Source organism: Myxocyprinus asiaticus, chromosome 3 (assembly GCF_019703515.2).
Source record: "Myxocyprinus asiaticus isolate MX2 ecotype Aquarium Trade chromosome 3, UBuf_Myxa_2, whole genome shotgun sequence".
Taxonomy (NCBI): domain Eukaryota; kingdom Metazoa; phylum Chordata; class Actinopteri; order Cypriniformes; family Catostomidae; genus Myxocyprinus; species Myxocyprinus asiaticus.
The window spans coordinates 1,886,174-1,909,577 of NC_059346.1; the positions used below are offsets into that span (position 1 = coordinate 1,886,174).

The 23,404-nt window shown below is 40.4% G+C and overlaps 2 protein-coding genes across 8 annotated transcripts in view; one reads left to right on the plus strand and one right to left on the minus strand.

Moving 5' to 3' along the window:
* Positions 1–9,277, plus strand: part of LOC127423095 (citron rho-interacting kinase-like) — a 138,360-nt gene extending 129,083 nt beyond the window's left edge. For all 3 annotated transcript variants that reach the window (XM_051667143.1, XM_051667150.1, XM_051667159.1), the window contains 2 exons: positions 5,527–5,887; positions 7,942–9,277. In XM_051667143.1, coding sequence (XP_051523103.1) covers positions 5,527–5,887; positions 7,942–7,965 — 385 coding nt within the window. In that variant the 3' untranslated portion in view covers positions 7,966–9,277. The remainder of the gene's footprint in view (positions 1–5,526; positions 5,888–7,941) is intronic.
* Positions 9,278–16,040: 6,763 nt separating this feature from the next.
* The window catches only part of LOC127423162 (myotubularin-related protein 3-like), a 47,096-nt gene continuing 39,732 nt past the window's right edge, over positions 16,041–23,404 (minus strand). For 4 of the 5 annotated variants that reach the window (XM_051667301.1, XM_051667284.1, XM_051667308.1 and 1 more), the window contains 4 exons: positions 22,858–22,968; positions 22,648–22,736; positions 18,178–18,204; positions 16,041–17,706 (listed from right to left, as the gene is read on the minus strand). In XM_051667301.1, the coding sequence (XP_051523261.1) occupies positions 17,523–17,706; positions 18,178–18,204; positions 22,648–22,736; positions 22,858–22,968 (411 nt within the window). In that variant the 3' untranslated portion in view covers positions 16,041–17,522. The remainder of the gene's footprint in view (positions 17,707–18,177; positions 18,205–22,647; positions 22,737–22,857; positions 22,969–23,404) is intronic. The other variant, XM_051667292.1, reaches the window with a different exon arrangement.

Sequence of the window (23,404 nt, forward strand, 5' to 3'; positions counted from 1 at the left end):
AAATCGTATTAAAGATTAGGCCTGGGTATCTCAGCGAGTAAAGATGCTGACTATCACCCCTGGAGTTCACGAGTTCGAATCCAGGGCGTGCTGAGTGACTCCAGCCAGGTCTCCTAAGCAACAAAATTGGCCCGGTTGCTAGGGAGGGTAGAGTCACATGGGGTAACCTCCTCGTGGTCGCTATAATGTGGTTCTTGCTCTTGATGGGCCACGTGGTGAGTTGAGCGTGGATGCCGTGGAGAAGAGCGTGAGCCTCCACACGTGCTACGTCTCCGTGGTAATGTGCTCACATGGTAAGATGCGCGGATTGACGGGCAACTGAGATTCGTCCTCCGCCACCCGGATTGAGGCGAGTCACTACGCCACCACGAGGACTTAGAGCGCATTGGGAATTGGGCATTCCAAATTGGGGAGAAAAGGGGAGAAAAATAAATAAATAAATAAAAAACATTATTATAATTACTTAAAAAAAAAAAAAAAATAAGCAGTCAAAAATTTTTTTTTGTTTTAAAATATAAAAAAAAAAACTTTTGTCCACAATATCTAAGTCATGTGGCGTAACCAACATGCAGGTCGCCATGCTGTTGTCATGTGAACTATTAAAACAAAAACAAACAAAACGACTTATCAGATATTTTGGCAGTTTTATGAAAAGGCAGATTTGGTTCTGGTCAAATGGAGTAACTCTAAGAAAACGTCTTGACATTCGTGGCTCAAAAATGCGTGATATTTGTAAAAACATGTTTGAAAATCATTTTGGCAATTCATTATTAAACTGTGTACACCCACCTGTATTTGAGGTGCAAGAAAAGTATTTTAATACCTTTTACTTGATGGTTACACCACTTGACATTTTTTAAATCATTATTTTTATTTGTTGGTGGGGGGGGGGTAAAATGCAATAAACATTTTTCAAAAATGTATGAAACAAAATTGGACACAAATATTACACTTGATACATTTATTTTAAACTAGATTTATTTGTCAATGACCCATGTGTGTTGAAGTCTCTGTAATGAGTACAGAGGATCTGACTGTCTCTCTTCTTTACAGGAGGAAAGCGGCTTTCTTTATATGTGCAAAGGAGTGACTGTTGTGAACTAGCAAGTGTTTAATAAAGTCCGCTTTTAAAGCGAAAAGCACCATTCTGTACCTCTTGAATGTACATTTATTCATTTAACAGATGCTTTTATTCAGAGAAACATTTAAATTTGAATATCTTGTTACTACTGTAGCTTTTAATGTGACACTGTTTTCATGTTGATGTCATCTGGTCATCTGTCATACTTCCACATTATTTAATATATAGTATAGAAATATTTCAGTTATTGATCACGAGGCTGTAAAGTCCACAGTGAATGTGATTTACTCTTGAATTCACACTGTTTACAGCAGACATCAGGTGCTCTTCTTAATGATTCTATAAGTAATTGAATTTCTACAGTAGAGACGTTAAATAAAGTTGTGTGACTCACTCATGATGTTTCTATTTCAAAGCTGAAATCCAGCAGAATTACTGTGTTCAAAACCACCAAGCTTAGTTTGTCTTTATTATGTTCTGTTTAGAGTCAGTCTGAAACTGATGATGAGTGTTTCTCACAAAACCTGTTTAGAAAATATCCTGGTCATATTTAACCCCAAATCAATAATAAAAAATAATAATATTTTGCATAAAGAAAATGAAGCTTATATTCAGAACCATGAAGGGTTTACTTATATTATTTCAATTGTTTTTGGAGTAAAATTGCTGGGATTAAAAATGTTCATTTTGGTTCATTTCGGAGCAGAAACAGTATTTTTTTTGTTCCGGTTCAGGTGTTCAAAGCACATGTTTCATTTTTTCGGGCAACATGAAGTGGTGTCATTCCAAAAAATTTACTGTCATAAACCCTTTGGTCTTTGGTTTCATGTAAAAAATTATCGGAACAAAATTAACCGGTTACCAACATTTAAGGGTGTGTTCACACTTGGCAGGTTTGGTTCAATTAAAACGAACTCTGGTGCGATTGCTCTGTTAGTGCGGTTCATTTGAACAAGTGTGAACGCTGCCATCCGAACCTCGGTGTGCACCCTGAAGAGTGGGTCTCGGTCCACTTCCAAACGAACTCTGGCGCGGTTCAACCAGGGCTGGATTGGTAATCTGGCATACCGGGCATTTTCCCAGTGGGCTGAAGCACTTTGGGGCCGATCAGGGTCGGACTGGCCATCGGGAGAACCGGGACTATGCAAAAATGAGCCGCCGCATTATTCAGAACGGGCTACAAAACGGCACTGCAATATGCAGAAAAGGACAGCGACACCGCGCCCCCCCACAACAACTTTTGGGCCAGTTTCTATGTAAAATCCCAGGCCCATTTCTCTTCCTAGTCCACCCCTGGGTTCGACTGATATATGAACGCAACATGGACCAAAGACATCTAAACGGACCAATAACAGGAAGTAATTTGCCTTTAATACTGACCTCAAGCATACCTGGTTCTTCTCATCATAGGAGCTATGTTGCCCATTACAGTTCGGTACAGGCGTCAGAACCGCCGTCAGCCGTCCTTGCAGCATTTCTTCGTTTGTGTGTGCAACGGAGAAATTCCTGGCGCTGTTTTGACTCCTTTACACGTTTTATTAGCTCTTCATTTGTTCCCAGCTGGTAAAAATACCACCTATATATATATATATATATATATATATATATAAATCCAACGAGCGCATTTATCCCAGCAGCCATTGTTTTGGATGTTCGGCAAGTTCCGTCGCAAAATATACGTCATAAAAGCTGTCCAATCAGGTTGTGACCTTATCCTTATGCCTTTTGTTTTGTATCTTTTAGGTTTGGTGTTAAAAATGCCAGTGTGAACGCTAAGCGAACCTGGACTAAATGTATCATTTTCTTTTTCTGTCCGGACCAAGAGAACCAAGAGAACCGAACTACAAGTGTAAACACACCCTAAAAATACAGTTTTCACTCCGGAACAGTTGAAAATGACTTTCCAGTTTTTGGTTACGTTCTACAAAAACGTTCGTCCGTTTTCATTCGTTCCTTTGAACCGTTTTTAGTCACTGTAAAATAGGACCAGGACATTTTCTTGCCCAGTTTTGTGTGAATAACCCTGATAATATTAGTCCAACATGTAACAAGGAGGTAACTCACTCACTGCTAAGAACCTCCAAGAGTACTGCCTTTACAATCATACGTTGGTTAATTAAGTGACTACTTTGACTTTGTAACTTTGTTTCCTGGTGGACTGATATAAACCTGCGCAGTCTGACTCCTGCGAACTTGCGGTTTTGGAAAGCGCATGTCAGTTTTTCCTGTATGTTAGTTTTATTTCATCATATCTCTGAAAAAGCCTAAATGTGTGTAAAGAGCATTGCTATTACTATGACGTGTTTGTCGACATTAGAGGGTGAGTAATTCTCTGTTTCTAACTGGTTTAGTGTCACATGAATGGGTTGGGATGTGTGGTACACTACTTGGGTTGACGCATCACATGAATAATAATGTTTCCGCTCTTTTCACTGGTGAATTCTTATTGATTGACTGTGAACTCTTTACTACTGTACGTGTGAACTCCTGTGGTAATTATAGTCTCTGCCAACATACCATAGTAACTGTTACCACTGTGTAGATAATTAATTTAATATGGGATCTCCTTCAAACATTGAGCATGTTTACATGCACACCAATATGCCGGTAACTTCCAAAAATCAGCTTATTTAAAAAATCTGTCAAAGCAAGAAAACCACGTTTACATGAGATTTGAAATAATCGAGTTATTCTGCTTTTGATGTCAAACTGTGAAGTTTTATAGCAGTAACAACTAAGGATGCACCGATGTATCGGCCAACAATATTTACAGTGTTCCCACACATCCTGGAAAACCTGCAGTTTTCCAGTCATGGAAAATATTTTATTATAATAGAACTAAAATAGTTTGACTGTGTTGCAAACAAGGTTTTTGTTACATGTACAAAAACATGGTAACGGTCGGGACTCGGAATAGGAGTCAAATGCACAAATTCTTATCATTATGTCACTGCTGGCGGCTGCGCATTGTGAAACAACGTCAACGGTTAACTCTCACAAGTATTCTTTTAGTATAGAATATGATTTTTTCATTCCAACATTGCTGTTATGTAACCACAAAAACATTTGACGGTCGGACCATTGATTGTTTTTAAAACTAGTTCACACCCTGAGTTGGTAGTGTGGTGATTCGGCCTTCACACCTCAAGATGTGAATTAATGTTCAATAATTCAACGATCGGAGTCTGCTTATACCGCCGTTACCACATATAGTATGCGGGAAACAGGGACTGAATCATGGAATCTAGTCATAAAACTGGCATTAGCTATAAAACACTCTTGTGTGTGTGAGATGACAGACAGAGATCACTCTGAAGTGAGCAGCACATGCAGACTATTTATTTAATTAAATCACAGCTTTATGGGGATTAATAATCACACTAGTCCATGGAGCAAACTGCTTATCTGGAGGTGAGAAACTACTGTCAAAAATACACAGAAACACCAAAATAAAAGCACAATTTAAGTGGACACGTGATTTTGCTTAAATATTACACTTGTAGGACACATAAAATGTCCGGGAAAACTGGGCCTTGAACCCTGATTATCGGCCAATGATTGACAAAATTAAAACCATTGGCATGGTTTATTTATAATTAATTATGCAAATGTATTCATCAATGTTCTATCATAATATGTCAAATGTGAGTTCTGTTGTTTAGAACTGCAAAAACAGAAGTGTAGCAATGTTTTGGAAGTGCAAAATAACCTTTTTTTTTGCACATCAATCATTTTATCTTTTTTTATCTTGTATTTACCTTTCATTGAGTTTCTTAGTGATCTAATGACAAAATTAGTTGAGCAAGTGGCAAAATATCATTATCAGCCAACAGTTTTTTGTTAAAATCTGATTCGGGCCAAAAAAATTATATCGGTGCATCCTTTTTAAAAAATGTTTTATCCCCTTTTCTCCAAATTTTGGAATGCCCAATTCCCACTACTTTGTAGGTCCTCGTGGTGGCATGGTTACTCACCTCAATCCGGGTGGTGGAGGACAAGTCTCAGTTGCCTCCGCTTCTGAGACCGTCAATCCGCGCATCTTATCACGTGACTCATTGTGCGTGACACCGCGGAGACTCACAGCATGTGGAGGCTCATGCTACTCTCTGCGATCCACTCACAACTTACCACGCGCCCCATTGAGAGCGAGAACCACTAATCGCAACCACGAGGAGGTTACCCCATGTGACTCTACCCTCCCTAGCAACCGGGCCAATTCGGCTGCTTAGGAGACCTGGCTGGAGTCACTCGGCACATCCTGAATTCAAACTCGCGACTCCAGGGGTGATAGTCAGCGTGAATACTCACTGAGCTCGGTGCATCCTTAGTAACAACTTTAAGGGAACAACAACTTTGGAAACGTTAGTTATCATGGTATGTTTTTGTTAGAGAAATTGAGCAGGAATCATTTTTAATCTTTCCTTTTCAAATTCTCTCTCCTGCAGTCCAAACAAGCGCGGCCCCCCTTCATATAACGAGCACATCTCGAAGCGTCTTGCGGCGATGCCCGGCGTTCAGGAGGGGCTCCACCAGCCTGGGACTCCTCACCGTTACCGCGAGGCTCGCACCGAGTTCCGCCGTGACAAATCACCCGCCCGACCTTTCGACCGAGAGAAGTCTCCGGGCCGTCTGGCCGAGCAGCGGCTCGAAAGATCCCCCGGGAGGATGATGGACCCTCGACTTGACCGCTCGCCGGGACGGGTCATGGACCTGCGCAGGGAGAGGTCGCCCGGCCGGGCATTTGAGGAGCCTCGCCAAAGACTGCACACGGGATCAGTACGCACGCCCATCAACACTGTTAACAAGGTCACACTAAACACCGAATACACACATAGAGACTCTGAAGAGGCATTCACTGTAAACATCTGAATTTTTGTTCTTTAGATTATAGTGTGATCATGATTCATTAGAAAAGCCAGTGTGCGAATTATATGACTGTCAGGAGGTTAACTATTTAAAAATATCTGTAGGTTTCTCTTTTGTACCCCTAGAAAATAGTTAGCTAAGCAATCACTATCTTCAGTGAAGCTGAAATGTGTAATTTCTGTGCTAATATTGTCATCAATGGTTCTCGAGGTAAAGTTTTTTAGAATGAGATCTTTCATATGATATAAATAACTTGAGTCTGTGAGAAACATCACAGAATATACAACCGTTTACACGCATGTAAAACGTGAATGCACCTCCCGGTGGCTAATTTTGCACAGAAGAGGCCAAGAATCAAATTGGCCCATTGCATTTCGTTCTGATAAAGTCAGAAATTCATATTGAAATGGTTGGCCTTTGTTAACCTTGCCTAAAAGTTGATTGGTTGATGGCAGCTATGTTTTTCAAGATTTGTCCTCGCAGATATTAATAGCACCTTGGACAAAGACACTGTATGCAAAATTTCAAGAAGATCAGACCAACGGTCCTATAGTTAGAGCTATTTTTAGGTTTATCGTTGCCGAAAGGCCTAGGACGACTTCGCAAAAGTAGGTTTCACAAATAATCCAACGTGGCAGACATGAAAATATACATTTTGTTTGTCTTGGACCAAGGATTCCAAATGGTCTCCAATGGTTCCAACAGCACTTCAGTCTGTGACATACGGTTCAGGAGTTATAACCCAGAATGCACTCGGCTTTATTATGGTGCTTCTGCACCTGAGTAGCAATCAATAGTAATCCCACCAACTTTCATGTCTCTAGGCTTTACGGTTTGGGCTCCATGAGCAGAATAATAGTGATAATAAAAATAATAGTCAATAAAATCGTCAAATAAACTTTCAACGCTTCACGCTTAAATCCTTAGTGACTGTTTTAAACTAGTTTTAAACACTCCAGCCCAAAACACAAGCTATTGGATAAACTAGTGTTCCCCTAGTATGTCCCATGTTACCGCTAGAAATTGCTCTATAAAATAAATCAACAAAAATACACCTTTCTGATATGTTGTCCTTGCTGTGCACAACAATACATAAACAGCACAACCACTATAGTCAAATTTACAAATGATTTAAGCAAGGTTTATTGTACACATTTTTTTTCATCAATTTTGAGACAAATTTCAGGGATTCTGAAAGATTTATTTTGCCGTAGAGCAAAAGGTAGGGTCACTTAGTGGGACACGTTCACCGATGGCTGATTAATTGCCTTTGAGATCCGAAAAAGTTCTTGCATTGTCAGTTGTGTGACGGCTCCTACGACCGCCTGTCAACAATGTCAATCGGGAGGGCCTGAGTAGCTCAGCGAGTAAAGACGCTGACTACCACACCGTCGCAAGTTTGAATCCAGGGTGTGCTGAGGGCTCCAGCCAGGTCTCCTAAGCAACCAAATTGGCCCGGTTGCTAGGGAGGGTAGAGTCACATGGGGTAACCCCCTCGTGGTCGCTATAATGTGGTTCTCGCTGTCGGTGGGGCACGTGGTGAGTTGTGTGTGGATGCCGCGGAGAATAGCGTGAAGCCTCCACACGCGCTATATCTCCGCGGTAATGCGCTCAACAAGCCACGTGATAAGATGCGCGGATTGACGGTCTCAGACGCGGAGGCAACTGAGATTCGTCCTCCGCCACCCGGATTGAGGCGAGTCACTACGCCACCATGAGGACTTAGAGCACATTGGGAATTGGGCATTCCAAATTCCAAAAAAAAAATAAAATGTCAATCGGGGCGATTGGGACCAAAGTCATATAGGACCATAAACATTGTGTGCACATGGCATTACTCGGCCATGTGGTTTTATTGAACCAGTCAGAAAGACTCATGAATCAGTCAGTCTTAAATCAGCTCCTGCAAAAGTACTAAAAGACTTGTTAATGGAATCATCCAGAATCTTTAAATCATGATTCCTATTTGTGTGTTGTTGTTTTTTGTCCAACAGGTGTGGGATCAGTCGTCGGTGTAAGTGATGAGTGCTGTATCAGAAGACCACGCCCACATAAGCAGATTCAACCAACAGACACATGTCGTCCAAAATCTTTCCAGTTGGGCAGAACTTACAGCACAACATTTCACTGCAGACAGCCTTAGAAAAAGATTAACACCGTTATTAACACACATCTGGCCATCGTTTTCTAGCACTAACATTTCACACCATTGAAAGTATTATTTCTTTTCTTGATTTGACATTCCTGTAGTGATCTGGGAAGCGAATAACGTAGTGATATCAGAGCAACACTAATTTACAGATGGGTAAGAATGAGATGACTAGTTTTGCCTGTCGTTCGTCTCGATATGTCTGTCCCTTCTCTTCCGTTTGTTCTTGGCTTCCTCTTTCACTTCCTTTTCTCCTTCTCTTTTCCTTCCTGCATTACCCAAAATCCCCAGCGACAGCGTGCCGCATATCTCGATGGAATGAAAACTTTGTAAGACTTCAGAATGTCATGTATCATGTATCTCTTGTATATATGCCCATGTGATTTTTTTTATAAGACAACATAAAAGGGAATACTGAGGCTGGTCGAGCCGTGTCTATTTTTGTTAAAAAAATGCAAAGCAAGCAACTCGTTTGTAGCACTGTAACTCTTGGATGTCTCAATTTGAACCATTTAAAATGTCCATGAATGCTTCAACGTGGAACATTTTGCTTGAATCAAGCTGGTGTTTGTTAATTGTGTCAAATGCAAGTGTATATACTGGCTGTAACACTTGTACTACTTGGTCAATTTCATTTTCAAGCTCAACAATGTTTAAAAAAGTGTTTAATGTCATTTTTGGAGCTTCAGAAGACAACAAATAACTCTGTTGAAGTATCGTCAGCTTTTCTCGATAGCACAAAGCGAGAACGATTCGTCCGGGCGTTTACCTCAAGCCATGATGAACTTTGATCTCAGGATTAGAATGTATGGATCTGAAAAGTAAAGAATCACAATTCTATTGGCTAAGAGATCTATTTCTTTGAATGAATGCTAGAATGATCACAAGTATCTATATCTACAGTCACCAGTGATATTAAGTGCTGGAATCGACACTGACATGATTCGGTCCATTCGTGCGGTGACGTCTCAAATCTGTCGCATGGAGACGTTGTGAAGGGTTTGTTTCATTTCTGTTTCACATTTCTGTTTCTGGTTGATTGATGCTCTTCATTCTATGCTTAATAATACTGATATTAACAGACTGCTGACCAGAGATGTAGCTATTCTTGTTCAGTATTTTTTATTATTATGGTCAAATAGCATTATCTATAGCCACTATTAAACAAAGTTCTATCTTTATATGGGGCTCCAGTGGTCTTTGTTGTGGAGGTTTTTCTGTCAGATTCAATCTACTTCTAAAATCAATATGAAATGCAGTATGCAACTCATTTTACTCATTTGAACGGGTCATGAAACCCCCATATAGCGCTGTTCAGGCTGTAGTCCAAGGGCCGTAAGAGAATTGGCATTTTCGAGCCATGGGTTCTCTGGGTTTTCCTATGGGTTTTTAGAATGGCAGTTTTGGATTTATGAGTAAAAAAGACCTGTGGTAAATCTTACTTGAAGATACACTGATGTTTTTGTTTCTACAACATACTGGCACATTCACTCACATGCTTGTGGTAGTTGTAGTCCAGCAATGGTATACTGATGAATGCCATAGTATCTACTAAACGATTACTGTATTCATGTAACATTTACATTGTTTTTACATTATACTTCAAAGAAACATGGTAACTTTTTAGTGTTTTTATACTCTCTTGGTTGGAAATTTGTTTTAGACCATTTTGCTAATCCATTTGACTAATTCATTGAAAGAACCGACTCAAAAGGGTGATTCCTTCGCAAATCGGGCATCGCCAGTTCTGATTCTAGCCCAGCAAACAGAATGTTAGCGTATGGTTCCAGTTTGGTTACTGTAATGGGGGGGGGGTTAAAATGGCAAAGGAGGAGGCGGGAACTGGACAAACCATCAAAGTAATATTTAATGAAATGTAAACAAAAAGACACAAACATAAACACACAGAAGGCAGTTGCGTGTGGCTCTCTCTCCCGAACTGCCGCATCCGGCTTGTCTTTGTCCCTCTCTTCGGCTGATTAGCCCGATTGGGGGCCGGGCGTGCGCACTCACGGCCCGGCCCCACCCTCCTCCTCGTCACACTCCTCCCTCCTTTGCCTCTGGCCGGGGAACCCCCGGAATGACGTACATCCCATCTCCCAGCTGCGCATGCCAGCAGGCTCTCCCCGCCTACCTCGAGACCTGGGAGGAAGACAAGGGGAGAGGGAAAGAGCGAGGCAGAGCGACAGTGAGAGAGAGAAAAAAAATTGCTCGCCGGTTCCCAGACATGCCGTCGCCTGGTCCTCGACTACTCCTCCACCCTCTGGGGGACGACAACCGCTCCTCCCAGTGAGTCCTCCAACCCCTGGTGGATGGAATGCCCCTCCGCATTCTGGTGGCCGGCAGCGAGCCCCTCCTCCCCTCGCAGACGGTGGCCATTCCTCCGCGTCCAGGTGGCCAGCAGCGGCGACTCCATCCCCCAGCTGCTCCTTTGGGTGGACGGCAGTGGCAAGGACTCCACGACAGCACATCCCTCCTCCTTCCCGGGTTATGGCACCAATGTAACAGTTAAAGGATGGACAAGGAGGCGGCGGGAACCGGACGAACCATCAAAGTAATATTTAATGAAAACTTAAACAAAAAGACACAAACATAAACACACACATGGCAGCTGCGTGTGGCTCTCTCTCCCGAACTGCCGCATCTGGCTTATCTTTATCCCTCTCCTCGGCTGATTAGCCCGATTGTGGGTCAGGCGTGCGCACTCACGGCCCCGCCCCGCCCTCCTCTTGTCACAGTTACTTTTTGGGAAATAATTCCTAACATTCTAGGAACGTTCTCTTTAGGTTCTATTTAAATAACCATAAACTAACATTCTCTCAACATAGCAGAGAGGTTTTAATGTGACAACCTTAAAAGAACTTATACAGAATGTTCTCTAATGGTTAGTATTAGGCTTTATTTAAAAAAAAAAAAAAAAAAAAAAAAGATTGTTGCTGGGAGGTTTTTGTGGGAAAACCTAAAGAGAACTTACACAGAACGTTCTCTAATGGTTATTTTAAGGTTTTATTTTTGGTTGACTTTTTTTCTATTATTCTTCATTATCATATATTTGATTATTTTTCATAAACAAGATACTCACTGGGTCTGATAGCTACTTTGATCACTTTTTTTTATCACTGACTGACATTCGTTCATCGATTTTCTCAATAACTAATTACTTCTAGATGTGAGATTAATATATATATATATATGTTCTCGATGGATTTGATAAACATTTAACTCATATAATCAAAAATAACATTATGTATAAGTGTTACTGGGAAGTTTTTTTGTGTATTGACTACAAATGAAGAGAAGCAGAGATGTGTCCACTAAACTACAATTCAGTGGTAAGAAATTTCTCTAATGTTAGCCTAGATAAGGTACATTTTATTTATTTTTTCCCCAATTTTGGAATGCCCAATTTCCACTACTTAGTAGGTCCTCGTGGTGGCGCGGGTGGCGGAGGACAAGTCTCAGTTGCCTCCGCTTCTGAGACCATTAATTGGCGCATCTTATCACGTGACTCGTTGTGCATGACACCGCGGAGACTCACAGCATGTGGAGGCTCATGCTACTCTCCGCGATCCACTCACAACTTACCACGCGCCCCATTGAGAGCGAGAACCACTAATCGCGACCACGAGGAGGTTACCCCATGCGACTCTACCCTCCCTAGCAACCGGGCCAATTTGGTTGCTTAGGAGACCTGGCTGGAGTCACTCAGCACGCCCTGGATTCGAAGGGGTGGTAGTCAGCGTCAATACTCGCTGAGCTACTCAGGCCCCGTTAAAGTTAATTCTTAATCTCTGTCAATACATTCCTGATTTTAAACCATTTACTGTGTTGAAGTCATTGGTTATTTGGAATAATTGGTTCAATGTCTGCATATTTATGTCAGGAGCTGAGGTAGTGTCAGGAAATGCAAAATCAAGGCTCAGTTTTCAGTATGGTATTGTGGGGTTGTAGAAAGGATATAAATTCTTCCTAAATGTGTTGTGAGTGGTTTGAATGATGATTATATAGCTTAATAATTCTAACTCAATATAATAAAAATAATAATCAATAGTTTGTCTGTTTATGGAGGTTCCAGCATGGTTGCAGAAAGGTTCTAGAAATTACGAGGTTAAAGGGAATAGTTCACCCAAAAATGAAAATTCTCTCATCATTTATTCACCCTCATGCCATCCCAGATGTGTACGACTTTTTCTTCTGTTGAACACAAACGGGGGGGAAAAAAACGAATATTTTTTGAAGAATATCTCATCTCTGTTGGTCCATACAATGCAAGTGAATGGGATCCTGAGCTTTGAAGCTCCGAAAAAAGCACACAAAAGGCAGCATAAATGTAATTCAGTGGTTTAATTCATGTCTTCTGATGCGATCTACTCGGTTTTGCTTGAGAACAGGCCAAAATATAACAATCTTTACATCAACAGTCTTTTTGGGAACCATGATTGGATCGCTTCAGAAGACCACTGGAGTCTTGTGGATTACTTATATCCTGCCTTTATGTCTTTTTTTGGAGCTTAAACATTTTGGACCCCATTCACTTGTGTTGTGTGTGTGCACATGTCCGATGACTTTGTGTGTGCAAACACACATCCACATATGTGTTCATCTAAAGGATTGTGATGCTCCTGAACACTTAATATTTCTGTATTTTGTAGTCGAATCCATTCATTTCTAATGGCCGGTCATTTTTGACCGGGAACACAAGAAGTGTAACAAAGTGAAATAAAATGTAAATAAATTGGTCAAAAAAACATTTTTTTGTGTGTTTTCAGATACCATATGTGAACAAAGTCAAGGAATTTTATTCCAATTGTATTAGGTAAAAATATTAATAATAAATCAATAAAAAGTAATCCGTGTCAAAGTGACCGGAACGCAACATAAGGGTTAAGGGAACGTTAGGAGAACCATTTCTGTTCTAGCTCTGTTCTGGGAACAGATTAAAATAACTATTGGTTTCCAGAACATTTGTGAATGTTAGATTTTGGTTTCCAGAATAGACACGGTGTTTTGTGCAAAGAGCGCTCTTACGTCACCACGATGTTTATCACAGAAACCGCTCTCATGTCCGGTCTTTGAGTGATTTCCAACAATGTCCCTTACAATTAAACTGTACTTTTAAGATGTAATTATGTAAATTACCTCTGTTATGATTGGCTAATGTCTTCAAATGTGAATGATCAATGCCACTGCCAAAATGCTGAATATTGAATAGGTGTTGTAAATAAATTTTGTGAAGTAGGCCGATTAGTAAGTGTTTTGCTACTATAGACAGCAATAAATTCAGGTTTGTCAGGTTTTGATATTTCACACTATTCATTTGTAAACCCTGGGTTGAAATATGAACAGTGAAACCCACCTGGGATTATGTTAACCAAGAAAGTAGGCCTTTAGTAGGCCTGTTTGGATTATTAAATAATCGTCTGATCGCAACCGCGATCAGACAATTATTTAATAATTGTGACAGATTATTGTGCATTTCAAATCCCAGTCACATCTTAAAGCCCAAATAAGGGAATTTTAAGGGAATATATAAATGCCATGTTTGTGTGTCATTCAGTTGAACTCCGAGCATCACTGAGCCGCAGACGTCAACAAGATCGGCTCCTTTCCGGAAGAGCCCGTGACATGGGCGCGCTGTCAGCAGAGATTCACGCCAAACAAATATAAACTCTGACAGGGAATGCAAAGCGCTCAGGCTTCACTTTAAACGATCATGTAATGGCATATGTTCGTGGACATAGCCTGTTCATTCACACAGTGTTAATAACACGAAGTGACGCAGAGGAGACGCACGCTTTTTGTCTATGAAGTGATAAAATTATGTAACGAAATCTAAAAGTGTTTGCTTCTTGAGAAATAACGGCTCCTGGGTTTAATCAAAGAGCATGTGAAAGTGGAAAAAATTAGGACAGAAATATTTTACTATTCTGCAGTTCCAGCATTATAGGCGTGGCATTTGCATTGAAAACGTGAACTTGAACTTCTCATAGAAAGTACTCGGTACTAGTATAAACCATTTGTATGTATAATCATAAACCTCTTTAAATAAAGTCCATTCTAGATGAGTTTTCTTCCCGTTTATATCGGGAAATGAACATGCATTACAGACGTGGCTAAAAAAGCTGTATAATAATGTTAAATTAAAACTGACTAGCGGTGTGAAAACGCTATATGGTGTTGTGCACATGTGGCGCACTCACATATGTGTAACCCATCATTGAAGGCTTTTTTTAAGAGCTGCATGTACTGTAGATAATACTGAATTTAGAGAATTTGATATTCATGCTATTCTGCCATATGCTTGTGATGAAAGGTATGCACAGGGGCGTAGATTACAGGGGGGATGGGTAACCCCCCCCCCCCCCCCCCCAATAATCAAAACAAGTACAGCTTGTGTCAAAATTGTTCCAATCATGTTAAGTCTAATGATGCCTCGCAATGAAAAATGTCACTTTCGGCACTTTGGATTCTAAGAAGAGGAAAAAAGATGCAGCAGTACAATCTGAAATAACATCAAGATGTCAACGACAGGGGCCTGGGTAGCTCAGCGAGTATTGACGCTGACTCTCACCCCTGGAGTCACGAGTTCGAATCCAGGGTGTGCTGAGTGACTCCAGCCAGGTCTCCTAAGCAACCAAATTGGCCTGGTTGCTAGGGAGGGTAGAGTCACATGGGGTAACCTCCTCGTGGTCGCGATTAATGGTTATCGTTCTCAATGGGGCGTGTGGTAAACTGTGCGTGTATCGTGGAATGTAGCATGAGCCTCCACATGCTGTGAGTCTCCGCGGTGTCATTAACAACGAGTCACGTGATAAGATGCGCGGATTGATGGTCTCAGAAGCGAAGGCAACTGAAACTTGTCCTCTGCCACCCGGATTGAGGTGAGTAACCGCGCCACCACGAGAACCTACTAAGTAGTGGGAATTGGGCATTCCAAATTGGGAGAAAAGGGGATAAAATTTTTTTTTTAAAAAGATGTTGTAACTAGGTTAAAAATGGGAAAGGAGGCGGCAGGAACCAGCTGAACCATCAAAGTAGTATTTTAATTTAAACAAACAAAAAGACACAAAACAAACACACACACGGCAGCTGCATGTGGCTGTCTCTCTCTCGAACTGCCGCATCCTGCTGCACTTATCCCTCTCCTCAGTTGATTAGCCTGATTGGACTACGCACGCCCGGCACCCGCCCTCCTCCTCGTCACAATCCACCCTCCTTTGCCTCAGGCCGGGGAATCCCCGGCATGACGTACATCTGCCCTTCCAGCTGCCCTTCCGGCCCCACCTACCGGCAGGCTTTTCCCCACCTCTCTAGAGCTGGGGAGGGAAAAACAAAAAAAAAAGAGGAGAGAGAGGGAAAGGGCAAGGTGGAGCGACAGTGAGAGAGAGAGGGAAAAAAAAACTTGCTCTCTGGTTCCCAGACACGCCATCGGCTGGTCCTCGATCACTCCTCCACCCTCGGAGCAAGTCCTCCAATCCCTGGCGGATGGAATGCCCCTCCGCGTTCTGGCAGCCGGTAGGGAGCCCCTCCACCCCTGGCAATGGCTCCACCACTCCAGGCGCCCGGCAGCAAGCCACTCCTCCCCTCGTGGAAGGCGGCCGTTCCTCCGCGTCCAGGTGGCAAGGACTCCACCACAGCGCATCCCTCCTACCTCCCAGGCTTCGGCACCAATGTAACAAGATTAAAAATGGGAAAGGAGGAGGAGGGAACCGGCTGAACCGTCAAAGTAATATTTTAATTTAAACTTAAAAAGAGTTTGTTAAAACAAATAGGCTGATTGTATTCTACTCATTGAGGGCTTTCCTAGTGGTGTGGATGCAGCATTATTTAAAATCAATAGTTTTTAGTTTCAGATTCCATTGTTGAAGTGCATCTTTAAATGAACATAAGAATAATCACAACACAATCTTAGTTGTATAACAGTCACTCAAGCAAACATGTATAGCAGGTTGGCAGTGTGTTGTGCTTTAATTTAATTCACACAAATGTCTCAGCGTGCCACAGACACTATAAGCAACAGCATTAGCAGCAGTAGACAGCTCGTACATCATCATCTGTCCAGCGATAGAGTAAATCTGAGAGAGAGAGAGAGAGAGAGCAGCATTCAGGGAGATTTCATCAGGTCAGATACATGGAGCCCCTCAACCAGCAGACATGTTTCAGATATGTATCCAAACACGGATCAGCCAGAATATTTTTTCATACAGCCGAACACTCCTCGATGTTTTGAAGATCCGTTAAGTATTGCTCAAGTTCATGAAACTCCATATAGTCCGCCAGCACTTGTATTCAGATTTCATTACACAATGCTCATCATTGACTGTACACGTGACCTAATATAGCTACATATACATTTCATAAAGATGTGCAAAAATCATCCGGCTCCAGATTCTAGAGTCAGACTGAATCTATCAAAGGTTCAAGAGTTCTAGATAATTTAAGATTAAAGTACAAGAGTAAGAAGTCTTGAATGCATGTTACAGGAAGAGGATGCAAGTTTACTTACATATTTGTTGTTTTAAACCTGTATTACTTTCTTCAGTGGAACACAAAAGGAGATGTTAAGCAGAATGTCTGAGCTTCTGTTTCCATTCAACATAAGTGGATTTTTTTTTTTTTTACTGTCATGCTCCAAAAAAGTATAATCAGAATAGTCTGTACGACTCGTGTGCTATATTCCAAGTCTTCTGAAGTCATATGATAGCTTTGTGTGAGGAACGGCACCAAATTTGAGATTTTTGAGAATGTGATTCAAGAGCTTCACTGGAGGAGAAGATCATCAGTGGAAAAACAACTTGCGTTCCTGTATGTTCCTTACAAAAAGCTATCGTATGACCTCAAAAGACTTGGAATATTACGCAACAGTCATACAGACAACTTTTATGTGATTAAATGACATCAATGAGGTCATGTTTTGGACAACAGACTTCAATCGTTTAGACATTTATGATGATGTTGACATTCACACTCGTTTACGTTAACAAGGGAGAACATAATGAAAAAAACAGACTTCTTTGATGCTCTTCAGCATGACATATATGTAAATATATAGGATATTAAAATGCAGGGATGCAAACTACTCACCTTTCAGCTAGTCACCTTTTCTGAAGCTAATTTGCCCAAATTGTGTGGTACAATTTTCTACATTTTCCTTAATAAAATCACTTGAAAGAGTGACTAAGCTTAAACAAACTTCAGTGAGTCTTTACATACAGCTGGTACAATCCTACCCTAGTAGCAAAGAGCAGCATGAACATTCTGCTAAGCATTTTGTTTTGTTTTCCACTAAAGAAAGTCATGCAGGTTTGGAACAACATGTGGGTGAGTAAATGATGACAGAATATTAACTGTTGTGTGGACTGTCCCTTTCTCAGTGATATTTAGTCAGCTTTGGGCTTCTCATATTGTTTTATTTGAGATGTAGTTCTAGTTCGAGCTGGCAGTAATGGGTTTCTCAAGCTCCAGGTCAGCGGGGGGCAGTGCAGGGGGCACGCCCGAGGGTCGGAGGTGCCCGTAACACGCCTGGCACATGTGGTTTGGCTCACGGAGCTGTTGACTTGGGACCGTCACCTTCTCGCAGCAGCTGGCGCAGAACACATTCCCACAGTTCCTACAGAGGGCGATAGAGTACGGTTTAATTTACTGAACTTCCTGAATGTCATAGCATGCAGAATAAATTTTATTTGAACATGAAGAAGTATACATTGAGATATGCATGTAGTTTGATATTGATGATATTCTCTGAGCGAATTATGTATTCACATGGCTTGTTGAAGCAATGTCTTGAGACTTTTATTGATGCTCATCTATATTCCTACATAAATTCTATAGGATATATTTGGTAAATGTGTTTCTATCGTAGTTTATGCACGTCTTCTTATTGAATAAAATATTGATCCACTTCAAGTGAGTGTAAATGTTTTTTTAATGCACATTTTAAAGATTTTTTTGGCATTTGATATCCCAAATTACACATAAAAATACATGGATGGAAACCCAGCTACTGAGATATTTTAGGTGAAGGCAAAGACACATGGATGGATAGAGGAAGTGATGGGGAAAAGGAAGCAGGAAGTCTCACCAGGCTTCTTCAACAGGCTCTCTGCCACTGCAGAGGAAATAAAGAAACACAATGAAAGAAGGAGAGTCAAGGACACAAATGAGAGGAGACGCCAATCAAACTCATCTAATACATCACTACTGTAGCAGCAGGGTTGGGAATCAAGAGCCGTTTCCTTTTCAGAGTCTGTTCCACCAAACATCACAACATTGTGTTTCATTACTTGTTCTAAAATGTTTGCCTTTTTTGCGAAACGGCCCCGTGCGTCATACGTAATGTACAGTGGCAAGAAAAGTATGTGAACCCTTTGGAATTAGCTGGTTTTCTGCATTAATTGCTCATAAAATGTGATCTCATCTTCATCAATCACAACTATAGACAAACACAATGTGCTTAAACTAACAACACACAAACAATTATAATCTTTTATGTCTTTGTTGAACACATCTCATTAAACATTCACAGTGTAGGTTGGAAAAAGTAAGTGAACCTCTAGGCTAAAGACGACTAAAAAAGCTAGAGTCAAGAGTTGGCAAACCTGGCATCCAATTAATGAAACGAGATTGGAGGTGTGGGTTAGAGCTACTTTGACTTATAAAAAGCACTCAAACATTTTGAGTTTTCTCATTCACAAGAAGCTTCTGCTGATGTGGACCATGCCTCGTAAAAAAAGATCTCAGAAGACCTACGATCAAGAATTGTTGCTTTGCATAAAGTTGGAAAGGGTTACAAAGTTATCGCAAAGAGCTTAAATATTCATCTGTCCACCGTTAGACAAACTGTCTATAAATGGAGATGATTTAGTACTATAGGTACTCTCACTAGAAGTGGCCGTCCAGCCAAGATGACTCAAAGTGCACACCGCAGAATGCTCAATGAGGTACAAACGAACCCTAGAGTGACAGATAAAGACTTGAAGGAATCATTGGAACTGGTTAACATCTCTGTTCATGAGTCTACTATACAGAAAACATTAAACAGGTATGGTGTTCATGGCAGGACATCATGAAGGAAGCCGCTGCTTTCCTACAAAAACATTGCAGCACACCTGAAGTTTGCCAAAAACCACCTTGACACTCCACAACACTACTGGGAAAATGTTTTGTGGACTGATGAAACTAATGTTGAATTGTTTGGGAAGAACACACAGCACTACGTATGGCATAAAAAGGGCACCGCATACCAACATGAAAACATCATCCCAACGGTGAAGTACGGTGGAGGGAGCATCATGATTTGGGGCTGCTTTGCTGCTTCAGGGCCTAGACCACTTGCCATCATCGAGGGAAAAATAAATTCCCAAGTTTATCAAGATATCCTACAGGATAATGTCAGGGTGTCTGTGTGCCAGCTGAAGATCAGTAGAAGTTGGGTGAAGCAGCAGGACAATGACCCTAAACATCGAAGTAAATCCACTACAGAATGACTTCAAAAAAAGAAAATCCACATTTTGGAGTGTCCCAGTCAGAGCCCAGACCTTAACCCAATAGAGATGCTGTGGAATGACCTCAAGAGAGACACCAGACATCCTAAGAATATGTCTGAGCTGAAGCAGTTCTGTAAGGAAGAATGATCCAAAATTCCTTCTGAACGTTGTGCAGGTTTAATCCGCAGATACCGGAAACACTTGATTGAGGTTATTGCTGCCAAAGGAGGATCAACCAGTTATTAAATCCAAGGGTTCACTTACTTTTTCCACAGCACTATGAATGTTGGGATGTGTTCAATAAACACATGAAAGATTATAATTGTTTGTGTGTTGTTAGTTTAAGCACATTGTTTTTGTCTATACTTGTTACTCTGATGAAGATGAGATCACATTTTATGACCAATTAATGCAGAAAACCAGCTAATTCCAAAGGGTTCACATACTTTTTCTTTCCACTGTAGTTCCGACATAGTTTCTCATGGCAAGATAGCATGGCAAAATATTCTAAAACCGAAGGAGCTCCCAAATTAATATATTACAAACTTAACAATAGTGACAATAACTGTAATAAATAAGGTATTTTGGTGGAAACTATAGTTACCATGGTAAATTATTTCAAAGGCTAATTGAGGGTTAAACTCTACCCTTCGATCGAAATAAATCTATCACAGTATTTATTTAGCTGATTACTTTTTCAGCAATTTGGTTATTAAATATTTTCATTAAGGGTCATTTTTGTATTGGAAGATGCATAAGCTAGGCTTGCTAATGCACATTAAATCTTGCTTAAAGTTGCCATATCAAGTAGCCTTAATCCTCTGATAAGTGGTTTAAGCTTTCTTTTTTTCTTTTTGATTTTCTCCCCAATTTGGAATGCCCAATTCCCAATGCGCTCTAAGTCCTCGTGATGGCGTAGTGACTCACCTCAATCCGGGTGGAGGACGACGAATCTCAGTTGCCTCCGCATCTGAGACCGTCAATCCTCGCATCTTATCACGTGACTTGTTGAGCACGTTGTGGAACGCCTTCATATTTCAAAGTGCGGAAATACCGGGAAACCTCCTTATATTACTTCTTATAACCTAGGGTTATTTTTACCAGCTGTCTCTATAGAAGTAGTCTGTAAAATAACCGATTCGAAAGGGATTAAATCACATAGAAGCTCTGGTAATTATTACATATCCCCACGTCCCCATTTAAAAGAAATCCTGTCCAAATAGGGCCACAGTAGGATATTAAATTTGCATCTAGAACATTCCATATCATGATGTTAAGGCATGTTAGGCAGCACAAAAGCCACATCTGAAGAGCGATACAGAGCCAGCAGAGTAAACGCTGCGCTGTTGCTACGTGCAATAACATGAATGGGTAATATCCTGTTGTTGTTGCTTTTTTGTTTTGCTAATGTCACTGTCCTCATTCCAATCCAAGATATTAAAATGGAATCGTTTTGGAAGCAGTATCATTAGGTGGAATCAGAAACTGATCCAGGATCTGTACATTCTTTACAATTCCCAACCCTAAGGGGTCATTCACACAAGATGTTTTTGTGCTGTTTTGGAAATGTTTTTCTATGTAAACATACAATACTAGACAGGCACTACTTTGTATGGTGCTTTTTTGTCTTGTTTCGACACCAGTGTTATTTTTTTCTTAATCAGTTTAGAATATCTTTAAACTGTCCACTGAGTGGAACTGATTAGGGGTACTCTCGTATATTTAAAGAAACATCTAACTACTAGGGATGGAACGCTATATCGAATTTCGATATATCGCGACCCAAAAAAATTATGAACCATATCATGGCATAACTCAACTTCAAAATTTGCATTGTTTTCTGTCCATGTGATCATAAATGAAATGACCCGTCAAACATCATAATCTCTCTATCGCTTGATTTAACCACTACTGCACTTTTTCTACAGTGTTTACAGGGTTCACACGAGGTCCTTAAAGTGCTTGAATTTAGCTTTTAGAAATGTAAGGACTGGAATACCTGGAAAATCACCTTGTGTTGATGAAAAGTGCTTGAGCTTAAAACAGATCGTTTCCTCCGTGTAATGTGTGTCCATCAAAGATGAGGTGACTCTGTCTTAATAATCTTTCTGTTCTTTACAGAAATATAAATTTTAATCTCATGCAGCATGGATGCGCTAAAGAAACCGAGAGATTCTCATTGATGTTCGCTGAACCGGAACACTGTGTGCTGCTCGTTGAACTCTTAAAGTGACAGTAACCTTTTTAGTGTTTCTGATACAAATGAATGTAAACTCAATGTTATTACTTGTAAATTGTGCACATTATTTCAAACAGTGATGGCTCATATCATTATTATATATACCATTTCATGATATAATATTAATTAATATAATGTAGAATGTTTGTATTTTTAAAAAGTGAAAATGTGATTATAATAATGATGAGAAACAAATTATTAAAATATATATATTTTATATTTAGATTAAGTATTTATTGAACTGAACTGAAAGGAGTTTGACGTGTTATGCTGTGACATCATTGTGAGTAAGTGCGTGTATTTGTGTGTGTTGTGGGGTCTCTTTAGGCAGTGTACAAAGCGCACAGCTCACTGGGTTATGATTTATAGTTACGATGTGTCAAGAATATTAAATGAACTGTGAAATCCCAAGAGCAGCACCACTGCAAAATGCATATGGGGAAACACTGGAGTTATTTTTGTCAAATAAAGTGCTCCATAACAGAGCATCACAGATGTGAGCTATTGCTTAAATATAATACAATTACTATTTATTTAATATTATTATTATTAGTAGTTTTACAGTGAATATTACAATACTATACAGTATTCTGTCTTACGTTTTTCCATTTAAGATCCTTTTTAAGGTTAAAATGCAGTGTTAAAGTTAAAAGAACTTCAGCTTTTGAAACATGTCCATTTCTAGTTTTTTGTAATGCAAGAACACTGTGTGAACGGCCCCCATGACTCACACTGGGTTCTGTTTGAATGTAACCGGGTTGAGAGAGGTGAGTTACAGTGTGTATGTAATGATTCTGAAAGAGTGATCGAGTGTCAGCATTTTCACCTGCAGTGATGTTTTCTTGTCGCCAGCCAAAATGTCCTCTCGCAACCATAGCAACGGGATGCTGGGTGATCTGAGTACCAGTGTGTAACCTGGATACAAACAGCACATACAGTCATTTCATCATGTTTGCTCTTTAATAGTAATTTCCCATATGCTTCAGGAATAACAGAGTTACAGTAAGTCCAGTAAATGGCCTGCCGTTCTTCTCACCTCTGTGTCCTGTTGTTTGATCTGTTCCCAGTTGGATTGTGACAAGAGTTCAGTACTGCAGCGTGACAAACAGCCAGAATCAACATTATTCTCGCCGTCCGGAAGAGACGTCTGCAGAGAAGGGAGAAAGAGGAAGCTGGCAAAGTAAGCAACATTACTTGAATATGCTATAAATCTCTAGATATGGCTCCTATGGGGTTCTCCTTCAATGCATGGTACGGTAAAGCATAAAACAATGGCTAAATCGTTGTTTGGCTATTGCATGAAAGGAATAGTTTCCTCAAAAATGATCATCCTCTCATTATTTACTCACCCTATTCCTTTAATAGCCTGGTGTTAGGTGATGTCACTCGAAAAGGAAAGTCGTTTCAGAGGGGGAATAAGTTGTTTTGATGAAATATTATAAAGACATTAAAAACTATTTCTTTGGAATAACAAACACTAATGCATCGTGCACAATAAGACCAAGTATGTGTATTACGGAAGTAAATAGTCCATTTTAATTTCATGTTGACTTTTAATTATTTTAATCCACTGGCCAAATATT